The 21427-nt window shown below is 41.0% G+C and overlaps 1 protein-coding gene across 2 annotated transcripts in view; it reads right to left on the bottom strand.

Moving 5' to 3' along the window:
- The window catches only part of UBA5 (ubiquitin like modifier activating enzyme 5), a 68667-nt gene that overhangs the window by 23578 nt on the left and 23662 nt on the right, over nt 1–21427 (bottom strand). For both annotated transcript variants that reach the window (XM_086942046.1, XM_086942047.1), the window contains exons 4-6: nt 12682–12791; nt 2862–2948; nt 1819–1903 (exon numbers count right to left, since the gene is read on the bottom strand). In XM_086942046.1, the coding sequence (XP_086798172.1) occupies nt 1819–1903; nt 2862–2948; nt 12682–12791 (282 nt within the window). The remainder of the gene's footprint in view (nt 1–1818; nt 1904–2861; nt 2949–12681; nt 12792–21427) is intronic.

Below are 21427 nucleotides of genomic sequence, written 5' to 3'. Positions count from 1 at the left end.
GCGAAAAATCGCAATTTTTTTTTCTTTTGCCCAGCGGGGAACTTTAATAGCCCCCTCATCAATCCTAGGGGGCCAGGAGGGGTCTACCTTACCCCTTTCCTTCATCTACCCCTTTTTTTTTCCACCTCTTGTCTCTCGATCCTACCGAGAGACAAGATGGCGGCCGCTCCGGACTGTTTACAATGTTGACAGCCAATCAGCTTCTCCTCAGACTCCCGTTACGCTGCCGGTTAACTGCCCAGTTAGCTGCCCGGTTCGCGTACCGGGACGCGCCTCTACGGCGAAAAATCGCAATTTTTTTATTTATTTTTTTGCCCCGCGGGGCACTTTAATATCCCCCTCATCAATCCTAGGGGGTCAGGAGGGGTCTACCTTGCCCCCTTTCCTTCATTTTCCCCTTCGTTTTTCACCACCTCTTGTCTCTCGATCCTACCGAGAGACAAGATGGTGGCCGCTCCGGACTGTTTAGAATGTTGACAGACACCGGAGAGCCAATCAGCTTCGCTCCGCAAAGTTCCGTTACGCGAAAAGTACGCGAACCGGAGCGCTACCCGGGACGCTGTCACAGATATATCTGTTTTTTTAAAACGTTAATTTCTCAAAATCCACTGGAGCACATATATTGAGACCCAGCAAAGGCACATCGGGGTAACAGTCCCTACAATTTTGCCAAGTTTCGTGCAAATCCATTCAGCCGTTCGAGCTAAAAGTGAGGCCAAACGCCCTATGGAAAACTCAATGTTAAAAACGCGTTTTGGGACCCCGCTTTTTTCTCGGCCCACCCTTGACGAAACCCCCCCAAATTTTCAGGGGCTGCTCAGAAACAAAATGTGCCATTTTCCATTCCGTCCACAAACGCCAAAGTTATTAGACATAGAATTTTCAAAAGTCCCATAGAGAAAAAATCCTAACTATATATACCTACTGGCGACCGCCAGTAGGTGATATATATATATATATATATATTTTAATTATTATTTTTTTCAAAAGGCACGCAGCTCCAAAAAATTATGAATGGTCCTACTTCTAAATACAAATACAAACATTATTCTGGCTGTGTTCTTTAAACAATCACTTCTGTACCGCCAATCTGAACTGTCTAGATAACATGATGGCCCATGGAGAGACGCTAAATGTTCTTAAACTTATAATCAAGAAACATGTACTAATGTGGGGACTGTTCAGAATAGGGGTTTGTTCAAGGCCTCACACTCTTTAATATCTCTTTCTCAACACTCGGAAGCAAAATTCACATATGAAAATAATTAATGATCTGCTATTGGGGTAGTGAAACAAATGACCGAAATGAGGATGTGCTAAAGTGGGCAGCTCTTTTCTAACCTTTTGCCCTCCATATTAACAGAAGCTTAATAAATGTTGAAATAGTTATTTATTGTTGGCATTCGTGTGACAAAATATCTACAATAGTTCTCCAATTTCATCCGTTAACCATCTCAATTCTAAAGTAATAAAAACAAAGTTTATTTATTAAATGCAAATAGTCTTCTGTAATTTAAATGAAGTGCTCATGAACTATTAACATCTAAACCAAAGATGCAACCATGAATTATTAAAAAAGAAAGAACCAATGCATGAAAATTATTTATACACCAAGTAACTTTGCTTCATAACAATAAAGAACTTGAGCTGAATCTCGAGAAAATAAAAGGAAAAACTCACACCAACACTATGGGCACATATTTTGTGTCCTGTTATGCAAATGCTTACAAATAAATAATCTGTCATTCTAGCATTTGAAGGGATCAGGTGTATAAGGGAACTGGTTATCATTAGTCATAAAGAGAAAATTATACTTACAGTATTAATTGCCATACGAGCTTCAAAGTTGTCGACACAGCTTAGAACAAGGTCAACTGGCTTCCCTTCTTCATGACCACCATAGCTGAAACAGCAAAAACAAAAATGTATTCCAAATATTTGATCATGGACTGAGCAATTACTAATCCATCAATAATGTAAGGAAACAAGGTTTTAATGATGAACATCTTTCCACAAGAAAAAGTTTCTGCAAGCTAGTGAAGGATAGTGTATTTAACAATTCCAACAGAGCTTGCCTTTGTTACACAGAATGTAGAATTGGTATAAAGTCAACCCATGGCTGGTTGTATTTTATTACATGCTTGACATCTGTTGCAAGTGTGAGTGAACAACTGCATAGATGACATGGTAATTTACTAGTATCTGAAAAAGTGCTTCCAGATTGGCAACAGATGCAATGTGACACTCCGTCAGCCTAGGAGATGGTTTCATTTTAGCCCTAAAAGAGGGTGGGATTTGGACATCACATGTAAGACTAATACCTCAGGAATTAGATAACTAACATCATAGCTCCAATACAGACTGTCGTACAGCATTAATACTTCAGGTTCTGTATTTGAGGCAAAGTTAGTGACAAATACCACAGTGCAATAAATAGCCTTAACATCTTTTAAAAGACACCTATTAATCTAAAACCTATTGTGTCTGTGTAATTAAATGTGCTACATGTTCAAAAGTAATTTACTGGCATTCGGGCACTGCGGAGATGGTTTTGGACCTTGGTCAAGAGCAAGTTCCCACGAAGCTATTTAAAACCAGTGACATCTGTAGACTACACACACAAGTAAAGATAGTGGCAAAATCAGAAAGTGGGTGTGGCCAGTAAACAAAAGGTACCAGAAGGAGTTTTATGACGGTTGAGTTTTTCTCATACGGATTTTAAAGGAGTTCATGAAGCATACTGCAACCAAATTCCCCAAAAGGTAATACCAAAAATAGTTTATTTTCAAAGAACATGCTGAACTGATGCTTTAAAATTGTTGAAGTGATTCAACTTGCATATCAAAATGCCAAAGTCTTACCTGATGCGGTCCATGAAATGTTGGAAATTATCCATAGTCGTGATGTTGTAATTGTGCACTTCAAACTGGACATCGGGATTGATATTCCTTTGAAGAAAATGGCAACAAGCACATTGGTTTGATTTTGAACTGTGGCCAAAATAGTAACCTAACACCGTCTACTCAAACACTGTGTGAATCTTTTCAAAGAGTTGAGTGCATCTTTGAAACATCGAGACATGCCTGTATGTACAAATCCCCTCCTTGTGGATGGCGATTCACCAAAACACCACAGGTAGATGCTGTGACATCACAAACCCTGAACCACCTGATCACATCATAGGGATGTCCTTCGTCCCACTCTTCGAACTTCAACAGCTTGTGATTACACATTTACTTTCTATTCCTGCTCCTGCCTTCATGTACCCTTAGAAAAGAGGCAGAAAGGCAGTGGCAAGCGTAGTCGTTAATTAATGTCCATAGTTTTATGTTATTCCTCAGATGTATATTTTGAATAAAAGGTATTCACCACCAAAGAGGAAAATCTCACATATCCTAATTTTATCATTTTTATAAAAAGACAATGACGCATCTACCACTATCACCTCAACAAATTAAGTCAAACATTTTTATGTCCAAACTGGTAAACAACTGAATTTGCAAAGAGAAAGTAAAGATAAAGGTGCACATGTCTGTGGAACAGCCACAACAAACCCTGTATCAGGAAAACACCTAGTTAAAAATCAATTGAAATCACTAAGCACCCCAAATAAATTCACAAATCTAATGTCGTCAAGTCTTCATGTGTAGAATTATTTCAAACATGTTCAAATCCTCCCTTTCTTTCACCCTCAAGATATTGAAGGATGATCCATGGCATGGTACAGATCCAATTCTTTATTAAATCTTCACTTAAAAACTATTTGATTGTAGCCCAAGGTACTTCGTTCAATAGGAACTACTTCAGGGAAGAAGGTTAATTGAGCAAGACAACATAGTCAAGACTCCTGCGGCCTTGTTAACTATATGATAAGATTTCCCATGTCTCCTTTACTTACAGGATTCAATTTATGAAATTTGACGTCTGTTAAACAACACAGAGTAACAATTGAATATACAAAGCTAAACTGAGTGTATAGTCAGGTAATTTAAAAACAAGCATTTGCAATGCAATAGGTCTCGCATTAGGAAAGTTTGAGCTGTTGGTATTGTAAATGACAAATTTTATATTTATCTGTTGGTTTTGAAAATACCAAAATTAATAGCTTTGTCATTTACAATGCCAATAGTTTTAACTTTCGCAAATGTGACACCTATAGCATTTGTAATGCAATATGTGTTGTATTTACGTGACTTAGATGCTGAGTGCAGTGTAATTATGTGGCGTGTAATTATGTGGCACTGAGTGGTATTTGGAGTGCATGTTGCATTGAGTGCAGTGTAATTATGTGGCGTGTAATTATGTGGCACTGAGTTGTATTTGGAGTGTATGTTGCATTGAGTGCAGTGTAATTATGTGGTGTGTAATTATGTGGCACTGAACTGTATTTGGCGTGTATGTTGCATTGAGCGCAGTCTAATCAGTAGAGTGTAATTATGTGGCGTGTAATTATGTGGCACTGAGTGGTATTTGGAGTGTATGTTGCATTGAGCGCAGTCTAATCAGTAGAGTGTAATTATGTGGTGTGTAATTATGTGGCACTGAGTTGTATTTGGAGAGTATGTTGCATTGAGTGCAGTGTAATTATGTGGTGTGTAATTATGTGGCACTGAACTGTATTTGGAGTGTATGTTGCATTGAGCGCAGTCTAATCAGTAGAGTGTAATTATGTGGCGTGTAATTATGTGGCACTGAGTGGTATTTGGAGTGTATGTTGCATTGAGCGCAGTCTAATCAGTAGAGTGTAATTATGTGGCGTGTAATTATGTGGCACTGAGTGGTATTTGGAGTGTATTGTATGTTGCATTGAGCGCAGTCTAATCAGTAGAGTGTAATTATGTGGCACTGAGTGGTATTTGGAGTGTATGTTGCATTGAGCGCAGTCTAATCAGTAGAGTGTAATTATGTGGCGTGTAATTATGTGGCACTGAGTGGTATTCGGAGTGTATTTTGCATTGAGTGCAATGTAACTATGTGGCATGTAATTATGTGGCACTGAGTGGTATTTGGAGTGTATGTTGCATTGAGTGCAGTGTAATTATGTGGCACTGAGTGGTATTTGGAGTGTATGTTGCGTTGAGTGCAATGTAGTTATGAAGCATAATTATGTGGCACTGAGTGGTATTGTGTGGAGTGTGTTGCATTCAGTAGAGTATAATTATGTGGCGTGTAATTATGTGACACAGTGGTATTTGGAGTGTATGTTGCGTTGAGTGCAGTGTAATTATGTGGCGTGTAATTATGTGGAGTGTATGATGTATTCAGTAGAGTGTAATTGTGTGGTGTGTAATTATGTGGCACTGAGTGGTATTGTTTGGAGTGTATGTGCACCCCATCCCTGCAATGTAAAGCACCTCAAACGGAAAGATGCCTGGAGCATCAACACATCCGAAATGGTGAGATTCATTGCTTCACATTCAAGCAGATAGAAGGGTTCTATGATAAATACAGATATACAGGATGTAAAGAAATCTCATTACTCAAAACCTGTCTGTCATCTGTGTGGAGAAGGTGAGGATGCGAAGGATTTGAGACTAAGCATGTGCCAGCGGTGCTGTACAGGACATATATTATATTATATTCGAAATAGCCAGGGCATAACGGGGACGCACACTGCTAGCAGCAATAATGTATTTTTCTAGTGTTCATTAATGATATGTTTTCTGCAGAACCTTCTGAGGGTTGCGGACTGGTGTTAGCGTGCCCGATGTAGAAAGTCTGTTTAGAGAAAATAAATGGCAACGTTAATGGATACAAATAAGTTAACATGGGGGTTGAATTTTGAGGGACAACCACGCATGTGACAGGTTAATCTTGCATGAACCACATGACACTTCCTCAGTAGGAAGTGATGGAGAAAGCTACTTGGTTTATTAAAAGCTCCATTATCTGTGGACAGTATATATACTCAACCTGAGAAGTATGTTTGTAAATTATAGAGGTCCATCAAGCTAATAAAAAGAAATCCTCCACCCACTAGCTTAGAAGTAGGCCAGGGTGGTATTTTATAAACACAGGCATATTCTTGCAAAATTTCCAACACTAACGTTACAAATGCCTGAGATTACGCCAGTACGCCATGCTGTGAAATTGAGACTTCTTTCGAGTAAAAATCCTATTGCAGGAGTATTGGAAGAACAGAATAGAGGGTGCCTACCGCTGTTGCCCCCAAAAGAAATCACCGCCGCAGCCCTGCTCCGTGAAAACCGGAAGTCAGGCACTTTTGGCCGAGACGGGGGCGGGGCCTGCAATCCAGCAGGAAGTTCCGCCCGCCGCCGCCGAGGAAGCAGTGAAGCCGGCCGACTCCGACCAGCGCTGCAGAGGAGACACGCCGAAAGAGCCCGGTGAGTGGGAGGGGAGGGGGGTGTATGCGTGTGTGTCTGTTCCAATGTGTCTGTGTGTGTGCGCGTGGGTCTGCATGTGTGCGCGTGGGTCTGCGTGTGTGTATGCAGTGTGTGTATGCAGTGTGTGTGGCTGGGTATGTGCGCATGCGTGACTGTGGAGTGTGTTTGCGCAAGGGAATGAGACACGAGAGGGGCAAGGCGACGTGCGGGAACGAGTTTGCGCAAACATGGACAACATTATTTAAATGTAAGCATTGCATTGCCAGCTAACGCTGCCGTCAGGCTTCCAAAAATAGTTACAACGCTAACGGAGCCAGGTTAATAAAAATAAATAAACCAGCAGCTTGACCCATTTATTCACTGTGATGCTTCCGATAATTATAAATGTGCCTTTACAAAGAAGTGTTTTAAAAGGAATCCCAGCGTGCATGTTCATTACAAGACGGCTAAAAATAATTAATCATGATGTTCAAAGCAAGCCTGTTCATTCCAAGCCAGCCTCAGCCAGCCTCGGGAAAAACGAAAGTAATAAAAAAGCGAAACTGACACTGCCACTGCAGACAATGCTGCGCGCTCCCGAGGTGAAATCCGACACTGAAAAAGCTCGTAACACTTTGGTGTCCACTCTCCTAAATACTGATAACATTAGTTGTCGAGCTGACAGCATTCATGCTTCGCATGAATGCTAACGTCAGCTCGACCTAAAAACATCAATATTGCATGCATCACCATGTTTTAATAATGGCAGAATCCATCTAACTCTTTCATTTGAATACATTTAACAGAAGAGAATCACGTGAATAGTTGATTGATTTGAGATATTATCACAAGGACACTGACACAAATTTCTGGACCAATCATTAACGGAGGGAAAACTGACCAAACGGTGAAAAGAGTCAAACCTAAACCTAGTAAGGACGTATATGTCGTACCCTCCAATGCACCAAACCAGATAAGGTTGTATACGATAGGTCATTATTCTATTATTGGGACATTAATAATTATGATTTGGGGATGATCTTGATGAATTTTATATTTTTGATAAGCAAAGGTTGTTGTGCTCAATGAAGCTTCCTGCCCCGCCCAGATTTCCTGATGGGGATAGGTGGATCTTTTAACTTGGACATATGAATAATAATGGTTTATAGAAGAAAAAAGTATTGTTTTTTTAAATGATCGATTTAAGGCAGAGGAGAGATGCACAGTAAACAATACAAACAAAAGTATTGCATTTATTGTCAATCAATAATTTGTCAGTAAATCACAGATAAAAAAGAAAAAAATAACAGTAATGAAATCAAAGCAATCTGATTAAATCCAATTTGTTATAGGTGACCATAATTTCTGACCAAAAAGAAAAATGTATTGAATGTTTGTATATATTTCGTAACATGATTGTAATTCTATACGCAAGTCTTGAGGACATTGGACATTACATTTGTGAATTTATTTTATCTGAATGCTGATTCATGGCTACTACCATTGCCTGCATCGTATTCAGGAGGCCTTGCCACGTGGAACAGTTGGTGATATGAGTAGTTTTTGAGTCTTTTCCCTGATCCAATAGTCTATTAGATCCAGATAGGTCTGAGCAGGGAGACCCAATTATTCACAGTATCCAGTATATTTTCCAACTTTATCCAGACTTTTCTCGAGAGATGTACTTACAAGGACCAGCTTTGTATTAGCCAAGCTACTCATACTGAACTGTGTTGGTCTTATCTGCATTTAGCCGGGATGAACTAGGTTAAACAGCTTTTCTTTGGGGCACTCATGATGGCTGTCAAGGAATCAAGTTTGTAAAGTGACAAAGGAGTAGCAGTCACTTCTGCCAGCTTTAGAGGCCACTAATTTAGCCTTGCTTGGCTCCAGATCAACTAAGTCAGCCTTAAAATGCTCTACAGCTTGAATACGTTAGCTACTCTCATCCGGAGCCCCGGGCTGGGTATTCTCATTTGATTTGCTGTTCACACTAGGAGCTGGGCTTCTCGGGGGCCACAGGATCTGGTATCATAGACTGGTCAGTTTCATGTACTATCCTTCCCTCCTTAGATATTTGAGTTGACAATAAATGGAAGAAGGTGGTTATCTTAAATGAACTTGGGGTTGACGTACTCTCTTCAGAAATTCTCCTTTTCAGGTCCACCTTGCGGGTTTAGTGTGCTTTATACACGTTGCACTTGGCAGTGTACAGAGTCTCCTTCGCTTAACTCCTGTCTACATGTTGGCCCGTACTCTTCCAGAGTGCATGGCTGATTACTTGTTTTCTCGGCCAACACTCCTATAATCCTATAGGCCTGGCTAAGGCACACAAGTCTGAAGGGGGGAGCAGGGACAACCAATGATTGGAGTAATTGTGCCATCCTTGCCATTTAATTTGGTTCAGCCACACCTTGCTCACTTCGTTGGCAGCCTTTAGCAATTATTTGCAGTTGTTTAAGGCCGTTAGCTACTCCCCTTTAATTTAGACGGTCTCAGCAGGCAAAGAACTAAGGACAACTCCTCCACCCTCCGTATGTTTGCTGGCTGATACAGCGCGTCCAGTGCACTTGTGCGTGGACATGTGTGGCCCAAGCCAGTCGCTAGCTGTCGCAGTTACTGGCCATCACTGACGGCTCGCTAGCTAATCACTGGCTGGCGTCTGAGGATTGCACGGGCGGGGGAGCACACGGAGGTGGGCAAGCTGCACCAGTAAACCTAGCCTGCCCTCCTCAGCTCCCCTCCAACTGAACCGTATGGTCACAGCGCTAGCTCTACAACCACATTCGTACGTAAAGCTGCACACAACGCGGACCCTCCTTCCCTCACCTCTTCCAGGAAACCCTTGATGTCTTCAGTGTTCCTCATTTTCCCACTGACAGGTGGCCCAGTAGGCTCACCAGCACTGCACTGCACAGTACTGAGAGGCGTGGAACAGGCAAACTGGCAGGGAGCACGGGTAGTGGGCGTACCGGCCATCAGCAGCAAGCGAGAAATGAATGGTGGCTCCTCCTCCCTCCTTCCAACACGGAACAACAATAAGACAGATAGGTCTTTGGGAAAGTGCAGAGTGGATGAGGGGCATGCGTGAGTTTGTGAGGTTTCTGAGTTTTGAGTACTCTTATAGCTTTGACCAACCTATTTAGTCTGTTGATTTTGTGTGGCCTTTGCACAGCAAATAATTTCAATACTCTCAATATAAACTATTAACATTTTTATTTCAGAAAGGAGAATAGGAGCCGTCTTCTCAGCTGGAAGTACTGCCCAAGAGGTGTATAGGAGCCCCAAGTCCTTGGTGTTCCTCACCAGCGATATTGTAATAATGGTTGCAACATGATGTTGGTTTAAGTGCCATTTTAACTGTTGATTCCTATAACTATCCCAATAGACAGTGAAATATCTTTGAAGGAAAATGTTAAAAATATATGAATTACTTATTTAAAATAGTAGGTCTCACTTTTGCGATGGTAGTTACAGCACTATTTAGATAAATAAAGGAAGACAGTGACCATGCAATGGCCAAACCAGCCCACACCTATCTTGCAAGCTTCATTGACAAAGTCTCATTAGAGGTCTAAGAAGAAACAAGAGAGCAGAGGAAACTACATCCCAACCAGATTTCTAAAAAAATTAGGATGGATCCAAATTAGAATGGGCTGTTGCATACATTTCTATAAAAAGCCAAAGCATGCATTTATTTTGGAGTCTTTCTAAATTGAAGAATATATATTTTTTTTTAATGAATGGGATGATTAGCAATGGTCTTGTAACTGGCAGGGCATACAGATGATTCAAGGGTAGATTTTCTTAACAGAGGAGAAGTAGCAGCAACTAAGAGAAAGACAAAATGGCTCTACAAGACATGGAGGGATTCAGAGTGAGCAGTAAACGTTAAAGAGTAGATGTCAAAAGTAGAAATAAATGAAGGGGTCAGCCTCATTCTTCAGTGGTGAAGGAGGAGATTATTGTGGATGTTGCTTCTGAGTTGATTTATTTTGTCTGCATGGGTTCTAAGAATTGAACAATAGATGAGTTGAGAGTAACAGAAGCTATGGGTCATGTTCCTGTGTGCATGATGGTAGGAGAATATAGCTTATGTAACTGGTCACGTTTTAGTTAAAACCAATGAAATGGAAGTCTAAGGGACACCAACATTTTTAATATGCTGGTGACTTATACTATAAAAGCACAGAAACACACCCAGAATATTACTGTTCTTTGGTTGTACAATAATATCGCCCTCTAATTAAATTGCTACTGGCACTTTGCCTACCATTATGTTAGCATTATTCTTACCTCTGCGTACAATGTGATGCAAGTGGATGAGGTCTAAATATCATGGGATAGAACACTTGAGAGATAGTGGGTATATACCTAGGTCTTTATGAGCCTCAAGTGACCCACATTTTTTCAGAAGTCATATGAACTGGCGTTTTACCACTTATCTTAAACAAAGCACATACTGCAGCATTATCTGGGCTAAAGCAAAAGCTGAGTGTTAGTCACTAGGAATGACTCAGAATAGTGTCCAAGTGGCACACACTGAAAGGTCCCTTTAATGTATTCCGAAAGGGCTCATCCTAATTCCGCACCCACACATTGGTCACTAAAAGAAGGAATTGCAGGCGATAGCCTTTGCCCGAAACTTCAGATGGTTCAATATGCTGGGTGATTACCCGAGTCTACTGGTCACAGATCTGTACCCAAGCATGGCTGACTCCTACATTAGACTATGTTATGGAAGTGCATTTTAAGTGTCTCTAAAGCTGCACTTGTTCACCTGCCAATCACAAAGATGAATGCTGTAGGACTGGCAATGCATAGACACTGGAAGTTTGGGTATTTGAAGTACCCCACCACTCCCAAAATATCCATGCTAAAGTTCAGAAGGTGAATGAGTGCTAAAGATGTCTGCAAATTTTGTTTTTATCTTGTCACGTTTGCTGTGTACTCAAAGTCAGAGGTCAAATGTCAGACATCTTCTGATAAATTGCTGCTTATTCTTCTAACATGGAAACTGCGGTTTTCTTTCTGTGATTGACAAGTGAGAGGATTTTGTAAAGCAAACTATGTGCCAGTCTTGTCATTGTGAAAGGAAAGGCTGCAGGATTTCATTTTTCTAACACACAAAATTTTAAGTACTTTTAAATAAACTGCACACATATTTCAAAACATATCAACCATTAGGAAAGCACAAACTAAGTGTTTTTAAAACATTTCTCAAATGTGATGGAAACAAATGTTTAATTACAATCAAAACAAAAACAAATCAAGACACCTTACTTGGTGATGTTCAAAATGACAACTGTTAAATGAAATCCTATTTTCACATTTTACCATTTGTGCGCTACATAGGTTTACACCCTCACCACTCTCTTATTGAATTGAGGTGGCTCATTTGCTGCACCTATTCTTTGTGTGGCGGTTGAATTTTTCACAATTCCTGTATAAATTCAGTAATGTAACTTTGAAGGCAGCACTCCCACTATGAAAATTGTTCCAGTACAACTGTGGTGATGGATAAATGGAAACTATACTGGCTGGCAAATTAAACTAGTAGTGTGACCAAGTCTATGTTGTGTGCATCATGCCATATAAGGGTCATCCCTGCTGTTTCTTGAGAAGAAAGAACATATCCACTAGCATCCCACAAGAGTCTTGCATTCAGCAAACTCATTGTTGGTATGCCTAAATTCTGCAAGAAAAAGGAGGATGCGACACACCTCCTAGAAAACTAGCATTGAGGCCTGGATCATTTAAATTCTGTTTTTCATATGAATTTCAGTTATACCTCCCAGTTCACCAAATTGCGCAACAAATTAGATAAATCCTCTTTAAAAAAAATTAAGGAAGTACCACAAAGTTGGGAAATTAATCAAATAAAACATCAATGAACTGCTAAGATTGACACAGCAAATCAGAAGACGTAAATGCATGGGAATAACTTATATTGTGTGCCAGTAATATGTTAATTAACAGTGTGGGAACAGGACACAAAGCATACTGGTACAGTGAGCATGTTTCTGCATTTCAACGGGAGCAGGTGGCAATTGACCAATTACCTACCTGATGCCAGGGATTAACAGCTGCCAATTTCTTTTTGGCCTCAGTATAGGTCCTTCCCTTGGCTGTGTACCATAATTCTTGGGCAGAACATTTACATCTGATAATGTCATTTAATCAGCATAGGCAGTAGTGATTATCTTTGTACGGAACGCAAATAAACATCACAACATTTAGCACTGGTCTATTTTCAGTTTTTTTCCAAACACTATCACTGCTAACTGCTTGGAATGACAATCCTTCCCAAACTGTACTAGCAAATTACACCATTTTCAAATTTCCGAAGGAGGCTCACCTTAAAGTGTGCTCAGCAGCCTCCACCTTGCTCAACCCAGCTTGATGTGGTTGGAAGAAGAGCCGGTTCATGTTGGCAAGTTCCACCTTGTCATAGTCAAAGAGTAGAAGCTGCGAGAAACAGACAGTAACTGTATAGTTCATAGGCACAAACTCAGCAGAGCAAAATCAACATTTTGGTGAGAAATGGTAAACACTGGTATACACTAAAGCATAGATGGGAAGGGGTATGGCCCACTCATACGTTAGCCTTTGTGCAAACGCTAGCCTAAAATAAGGAGACTTAACCACTTAGGACAATTGCTCCTACCTCAAGGAGTGTGGTGGACTCAGTTTATACCACATTGCATTTCTTCTGTCTGATACTTAATAGTGATTTGCACAATCTATTTTGGAGGTGAATCAGAGGAGATTGAACCTCATTACATTCAAACACAAATGACCCTATGTTTTCACAACGATTAGTGGTAACAAAAGGAGTGGAGACAACTGAATTCCAGCTGTCCTAGAAATGATGAGCAAAAGGTTAATACAGCAACCAGTGCCTACACTGTAAAAAACTATTTTCTAAAGATACACTTAGACTCATTTGCTCTTTCTTCTGTAATAAACTATGCATATATTGTCACTGGACAGAAACAACTCTTCAAGTGTTTTGACAGATTATTGGGGTGGGGATGGGTCTCTTGGCTCCTGGTCAAAACATGAATCTTCACTGACAGATACTGAACAAATTGTCTGGCTAGATATAATATAGACAATTAAACTAACATGCCATGACTAAAACATTTGTTTTGTGTTTGTAAATTTATAGAATATGTAAGAAAACCTGGAAGAAAATAAACCAGAGAAAGCAAAGTGGCATATAAAAATGCAGACAGTAAAAATGAAGGCAATAGAATGTTGAGTGTGTTGCACACAAGATAAATCTCCCCACCAAGTATATAGATCTGTGAATGTCGCAACAATACTGTTTAAACATAAAAGGGGGTGCACCAACATTAGGTCCCTTGGGACAGTGTTCTCTCTTGAGATCTTGCCCACCATCATATGTACCCAACATTAGAAAGGGCTGGTGGCAACCACAAGTCTAACAACGAAATGGCAGAGTGTGGAGAACATCAGGTCTGAATCACGACCTGAAACAATGCTCTCCTCTATAATTTCCCACACACAAAAGGTGATGGAAGAAATGCTTGCAAAAAGTCTACGTACTTGCAATAGGTCTTGGTAGCATTCCAACCCATTGTTCTTTTGCCTACCATGACACCTTAGCCTGGACCCAGCTTTATGCAAATCCGTCTTGACCCTGGTTGAATGGGAATGGTCAGGCCCTAGCTGCTAGGCCAGGTCCTACTGAACTGAAACACAAGCAAACGAAGATGGTTTCATCCTGATTGGGGCTCTTCAGTCAGGTGTAGCTTAATTCTAGAGCGAATGAGCACGTAACCCACATCTCCTCATAAACTTGCCCATCTAGGGTGTTACATCAAACACACAAAAGTAAATAGGAGAAATGCTTGTAATAAATCTAACCTCTGACAATCGCTCAGGGTAGTATTTCAAACATTTGTCCTTTTGCTCACCATGCCACCTCAGTTTGCACCCATCCATATGCAAATCAGTCTTGACACCCTGCTCCAACAGTAGCAGCCATACACAAACTGCCACGTCTGGTCCTCCCTGAACCAGGTTGCTCTTGGTTCCTTCTGGATGGGGCCTCGCCTGGCAGTTAGGGAAGGACTCATCCAATGAAGAGCTGGGTCTATACTGATCTGCACAATGAGGCATAGTGAGCAAAAAAAAAAAATAATGATGGAAGAGAATGCAGCCCAAGTAATGGCCAGTGGCGGAGATTAATTCAAGCATTCCATCCATCACATTGTTGTTGTCACAGCTGATGTCTTAAGTGCGACAGGTATGCCCAGAGGAGGCCCTACGCTCAGTGTGCTATAAGACTGAAGCTACACTCTGCTGAACAGGACCAGATAGGACAAACTCCATCAGAGGTTAATTGTAGTTCCTTCTGGAGAGAGCCTCAACTGGCAGTTTGGGACAGAATGTTACCATGAGGAGCAGGGTCGGTACTGATTGGCATAAGGTGGGAATTTGTCTACAGTGGCCTGGTGGGCAAATACGATGAGTTGGAAGGAGGCCTGAGAGATTCTCAGTGGCTTCGAGTAATTCAAACCTTCTGTCATTTGGTTTTGTTGCTCTTCAACTTCCACCTGTGGATTTCTCTCCCCTCTACTACTTAAGGTGAATCATGACTATACATATGCAACAATATGAAACTAGCTTAGGAAGACACAAAGTTATTGTTTTGAAAATTAGGAGTAAACAGCTTTTCCCCCCCTGAAGCTTAAGGAAAAAGGTCTGCATGTCCACCACCACAAGAATCAAACAACAAACTACAGAGCATGTCCTGGCAACAAAAATCAAGTAAATTAAGGAAACAGTTTTAAAAAAAAAACCTCTACAGTTGACTCAATTAAAATCACTGAGCTAAGGACCAGGCTTTAGTGTATTCACCATGAATAAAATAAAACGGATATACAGAAAACGGTTTGCCTACCAAAAAGGCAAATTGTAATGCAGCAGCAAATAACCAATTCACTATAAATGCAGATACAAGATGTGTAATATAAAGTATAACGAGCCCAGCAGAGTAAAAGGGTAGAAGTATACAGTTCCAAAGGTGCATCTACAAGATCTCCTTTCCAAGCCACTGAGTGTTTTAAGGCAAACAAGACCCTTGAATTAAAACATGGTACATATCTGGTAGGATGACAAGATGAAAGCTGTACCAAAAGTGATGCAATGAAGTGAGATACTGTATAGCATACCACTAATTATATATCTGTGGGTATATATTGCGAACATTGGTTCTCAAAAGAACTTCTGCCCATTTTTCATAAAAACAACTTGCCTTTGTATTCCATGTTTTTCCAGACACTTTTCACCTTGGATGGGGAAGCATGATTCGGATTACAATATACCTTTTGATTTAAGCTTTATACAGGTTGCAGGAGAAACAGGAGAAACAGGAGAAATACAGCTACACCGTGGAACACATCTTCAAAATATACAAATTCAAAAATAGTCACCAATCAAAGAGTTCTGTAACTATTTTAGCAATGTTACTACCCAGAGAGGTGAGATCCGAAGTATATTTCATAACTGTCAAAGTGCACGTGATAGTGGGATACAATTACAGGATCTGGGTTTTGTGGAACCAATATTTAATCAACATTTAGACATCAACCAAATTCATTAAAAAAAACACATCTGTGGAACAACTATTAGAGCTCTGGAATTTCCACCTCAAAGTCAGAAAGTTATATCTGACTATAATGGACAATACCAGTGAAAGCAAAGGTCAAAGAACTTTAACAAAGATGTCAAAAAACATATAGTAAGAAGTCAAATGTTGTTAAGTGCTGGAAATTAACGTAAATGGAGGACTAATTGTATAGAATAAAAAGAGTGGGCACAATAAAAGTGGTAAAAAAATTTTTATGGAGAATATGAATTAAAAAATGTCCTGATGAAATAAAAACTCAACTTATAGATTTTCCACATTGTGTTCATAGAAAATACAGCAACACCGATTGAAAGGCTGAAGTACAGGCTTCATTGAGGTTTACGGAAGAGGGTGTTAGTCAGAACTGGTTTACAGCAATCAGAGAGGGGATCGAAGCTCAACCAGTAGTACTATTTAATCACGCTCTCAACTTCTTGTTAAGGGTTTACTCAATCCCCTTCCTTGACAAAAGTCTGCGACACACGTAACAAACTCATCCTAGAATCCCTATCCAAAAACTTCTCACACTTCAATGGCCACTGCCTCGATAATGTAGCTTAACGTGGCCCTCAATTCCGCAACACACTGTGGTCAACTGGTCGAACCACAAAACACCACCATAAACAAAACAGTTCAATAAACTAACTTGAAAAGTAAACAAAATCTTCTCTGCTATAGGCCTTCAAAACCAAGCTGGCATAAAACCTCTCCAAAGTTTATTTTACTCCTGAATAGACTAAACAAAGCCATGTCATGAAAGCCTTTTCAAATACCGAGAACAGCAAAAACAGTAAGGAAAGCAACAACTGGCTACCAACATCCAGAACAAGCAAAAAGCTGCAAACCACTTTTGCTGAACACCCACCAACCAAATACTGCTTGCCCACAAACACTCACACACTGAAAGGCAAGTTTTGATAGCAAAGATTACTACACAGAAGGAGCTTTAAAACATCATACTCCCTCCTGAACTTTGAATCATGTAAAACAAACCCCCTCAAACAAGACACATTCTCCATAAAATGGTGCAAGATCTGCATTGCTATAGCTTTCTCTCTCACTCCCACTCCACCCCAATCAACCATTCTCTAATAAAGGCTTATACTTCACTAAGGGAAACCTTGTAGAAATACTCCTTATACACTTGTGAATTTTTCTGAATAAAATAAAATACATGAATACAAGTTAAAATAAAAAAGAATCCCCTGCAGATCTTTTTTGTCCCCTCTCCGTAACCAAACGTTACTTAAATATATGCATAGGAAGTTTTTTTTTTTTAAGCTCTGGGGTATTCACATCTTTGGAACTGTGTGGCAATAGCCACCTCTGCTTTCACATATTCAGTTATTCACAAGTACACCCAAGGAAGTTAAAAAAAATATTTAGAAAACCATGGCCTTTACTGATCAGGACATTTTTTCTTTCACACTTGCTCAATCCAGATTGAAGATCAGGGAATCTTTTCAAGACCCGAAAAAAAATAATCATTCCCATCAGGTGAACTTTCTAAACGGCAGTCTGCTTTGCGAATCTCCTTTAGGTGCACTAATAACTGGAGACCCTGAAAGAATTTAAACCAGGATATATGTTCTGGATTCTTGGTTGCCATTGACGTAAGAAATTTCAAGGACTGGTGTTAGATTTTGACCTTGTACAGTATTTGAAACAGGCAAGACATAAAACCAAGCAATGACATAGCTATTCCTTTACTTCAGCAAAGTTACACAGTCAAGCTGCCTTATTTGTTCAGTTGAGCTACCCATTTAGTCAGATGTCTCCATTTAGAGAATTAACTCCAGTACTAAATCAAGGCCTATTAGCACCTCTGCTTCAAAACTGATGGGTTCAGATGCAAGAGAGCCTCTAATAATCCTCACTCCCAATGACAGCTGCCATGAAAACACCAAAAGAGTAACTCTCCTCTACAGAGAAGAACACCTAAAAATCCACAGTTCTCTCCAACGCACTGATAATACTTTGGGAGGCCAACGAATGTCAATATATAGGCCTCAGTGGTGAGATATTCTCGTTCTAGGATTACCTGCATTCTGGCTGGGGGAGGCTGTTTTTTTCCTCGCTGTTTTTTTCCTCCGGAATAAGAATTGAATTTTCTGTATTGATTGAAAGAATATCTCTTGCAACAGAGAACAAGTAAATTGAAGTTGGAAGTGAAGAGTGGACAGACTGACTCATTAAAAGGATACCATCCAGGTAGATGATTAGACGCATACCTTGAGCCCCAGGAATGGAACTACGGGCTTCATGATCTTTGTAAATTACCAAGGTGCGGAAGAAAGCTAGGGGATTGATCTTTCCCTGCCATTGGAATTTAAAATAGTTTCCATTTTGAATTGTCAATAGACTACAAATTGACTGAACTGCCTGAGATTGAGGACTGGTGTCATCTTTCTGTTCTTATTTTGAACCAAAAAGAGAGAACTCAAGAATCCCTTCGGATGGAGAATCATCTTTTGAATAGCCCTCTTCTGGACCAGGGACGATATATCTTGTGTTACTAACATAGCCATTTTTAGAGAAAAATGCAGAGGTGCCTGGATCTGAAATTGAAAAGGAGTGGAAAAAAGTTCTATGGAATAGCCCTGAATGGCGTCCAATACCCAGGGATCTGCAGTGATGGACTGGCATTTGACGAGAAATAATTTTAGTCAACCACCAACTGAAAAAGGGACATAAGGACGGCCTTCTTGTAGCATTGGTTGCACAGATGTTCCTTTGCCCTCTGTACCGAAAGCCTCTATTCCTCTGGGAATAAAACTTGGGTCTGAATTTGAGAGTTGTAGGAACTGAAGCCTCTGGAATATTCCACTCTGAAAACACGGCTGGCAAAGTGGCTCCTTCCTCAACTGGCTCTGGCAAAAACCTGATGGGCAAATACCTTCTTTAAGGATTGTTGAGCCTAATCTATGGAAGTGAACATCGTCCTGCATTAGCTCTATTCTTTTATGAAGGAATCGCCGAATGGAAGACAGTCAGCTTTGACCCTGGATCAGACTATGCTAAATTGGCCAGTTTGGGATTCAGCTTCAAGAGCAGGCCCTTCCTTCTCTCACGGGTGATGGAGGAATGAACGTTTCTCTAAAGAAAAACGCTCTTTGGATCTACATGGAGAACTCTTCAGCATCAATTGGTGAATTATCCAGTCTGGCTGCTTCAGGCAGATCAAAAATAGGGGCAAGCGGACCGACCACTTCCAATATTTTATCTTGGCACGAAGACTAAGCCGTATCTTTTTCTTTCCCGAGGTTTTCCCTTGTTTAGAGAAAAAGGTTAACATGTTTGAGTCTATAACTAGAGTAGCGGTAATGTTGTGAGATAAAAACGGTCTAGGGCATAGAGATTTGAGCTTTGCCCTGGTTTACTTATCCAAAGGCAGGCATAATCTGCTCAAAATCTATTCCCCGCTGTGCTCTGCCAGGAACTATTCGGTGGAATTTTGGTGACGACTTCCCCTTGGAATAAACAAAGGAATTCCTTCAGAATCTAGAAAGGTATGGGATTCAAGGGGGATCAGGTTTAGGAGATGAAACCTTTTTGTTTTGTTTAGGCCCCAGCTAAAATTCAGTCTTCAGCCCCATCATCATCATCCTCATGTGTTGGGATAGAAGGAATCATCCTCCGTATCATGAATGCCGGAAATCAAAAATTTTGTCACAGTATTACCATCTTTAGAAGCATGACACCCACCTCAACCACATGTGAGGAAACCTCACCAACCATGGAAGCACTACTAAGTTTAGAGAAGGACCTTGCTTTTCCCTTGGAAAGTTACTCTTTGAGCACAGTTCAAATGTTTGTAGTAACAAATTCACGTTTTCTGCTTTTCCTCCGCAGATTGGGCCAAAACATTTTTTGACATGAGGTTAATAACTGCTCTCAGTTTAATTTTTTCCAAAGAGGCATCCGCCTGTTGTGCTGATGACTGGATGAACTCATCTTAATTGTGACGAAAAACCTCATCTTTGGCATAAAACACGGAATCCTCTTGTTCCAAAATAAATATTGGTGAGAAAATGCTGGGAACAATGACAGAAAAACACTTGTAGGCGGCAGCAAAGGTGTTAATAAGAAAGGCAGGAGAGACTTGGTCCCAGATATTCCCAAAAGGGAGGGACTTGCTGCGAGGTAAGAAGTGGAAGGGAATTGAGCAACGAAGGATGCTGTGCCCCGGGGCGTCGCCAGAGGCAATGAAGCTGTGAGCGTTATCCAGCGCTCTTGTTAGTCAGGCAAACGTGGAGCAAGCAAGCAGGAACCGGATGTGGATGTGAAGCAAAACTCTGTACCCTCCGACACAAAAAAACTAGGCGCAAAAAGAAAAGAGCGCCACCAGCGTGTCCGTTGGATCAAACCAATACGGTAACGGGTGAGTGAGCACAGCGAAAACGCACGCTGGGGAAGAACGATAAAGAGGAAAGCATGACCAATATAACAGAATATCAACCACAATAGAATATCAACAAACTATTGTGGGGATGTGCAGTCACTGGACTCATCGATGGAACACTTTTTGCCTCATATCACCCCCTCCCTTCTGTGTTTACAGCCAGAGGACGACTATCCCTTTAGATGTTCCGAAGAAGCCCGTCATGTGACGGAATCACGTGACGAACAGCCCTGCAAAGCGGAAGACGCCGGGACTGAACGGCGTTCGTTAGGACTGTCTCGTGGATCCTGGGAGGAAGAAGAGACACTCGTCAAGACTTTCTCTGATCTGCCGTGGGAGTACGCCGGACCAGCGTCTGCGGAGAAGAAGGAGGTACCTGAAGGTTCGTTCCAGGAAGCAGAGTCAGAACGAGGCACAGACGGGCAGCCAGACCCTAGCTGGCAACGTGACGACACCCGCCAAGGCCCAGGAGGGACGTGGCTGGACAAGGTATGGGGCCGACTTAGGCTGCTGGGGCATAGAAGTGCTGTCCATAAGGGTCGGGCGTAAAGGGAGAGCCTCACTGAGCTATAGCACCACCTGTAGAAAAACGCTTGCGACACTGGTGGTGGTGGTGATATCCTCCCTTTCACTTCCTGAGCTTCCCGCGCCACTTATTGAAGGGAGAAACCTTCTTTACAGTTCCTTTTTTTTCTGTGTTCTTTCTATTCCGGTCCCTCGCACTCTTGAGTGAAATACCTTCTGGAACCAGCTACTGAAGGGGGAGCACCGACCGCCTTGAACTACGAATCTGAAAGCGGACTACACTACTTGTCGGAAAGACAATATTGATTATGTTCATTGTCCCCTTTTTGTTCTAATCCATCGAACTGAACAGTTTTCAAGACGATACAGGCTTTATAATTCTATACAATAAAGCCTTCACTTAGACACCACTACTCCCTTGTCCGGGTCTGCTTCTCCACCACTCCACACTATAAAACAAAGCACAATAAAGAAAAAGGAGATGGAGTACTTACCTTGATTGCGAGCTGCAATAAA

Source organism: Lissotriton vulgaris, chromosome 10 (assembly GCF_964263255.1).
Source record: "Lissotriton vulgaris chromosome 10, aLisVul1.2, whole genome shotgun sequence".
In the NCBI taxonomy this organism is placed as follows: Eukaryota; Metazoa; Chordata; class Amphibia; order Caudata; family Salamandridae; genus Lissotriton; species Lissotriton vulgaris.
This window is presented reverse-complemented; position numbering and strand designations above follow the sequence as displayed.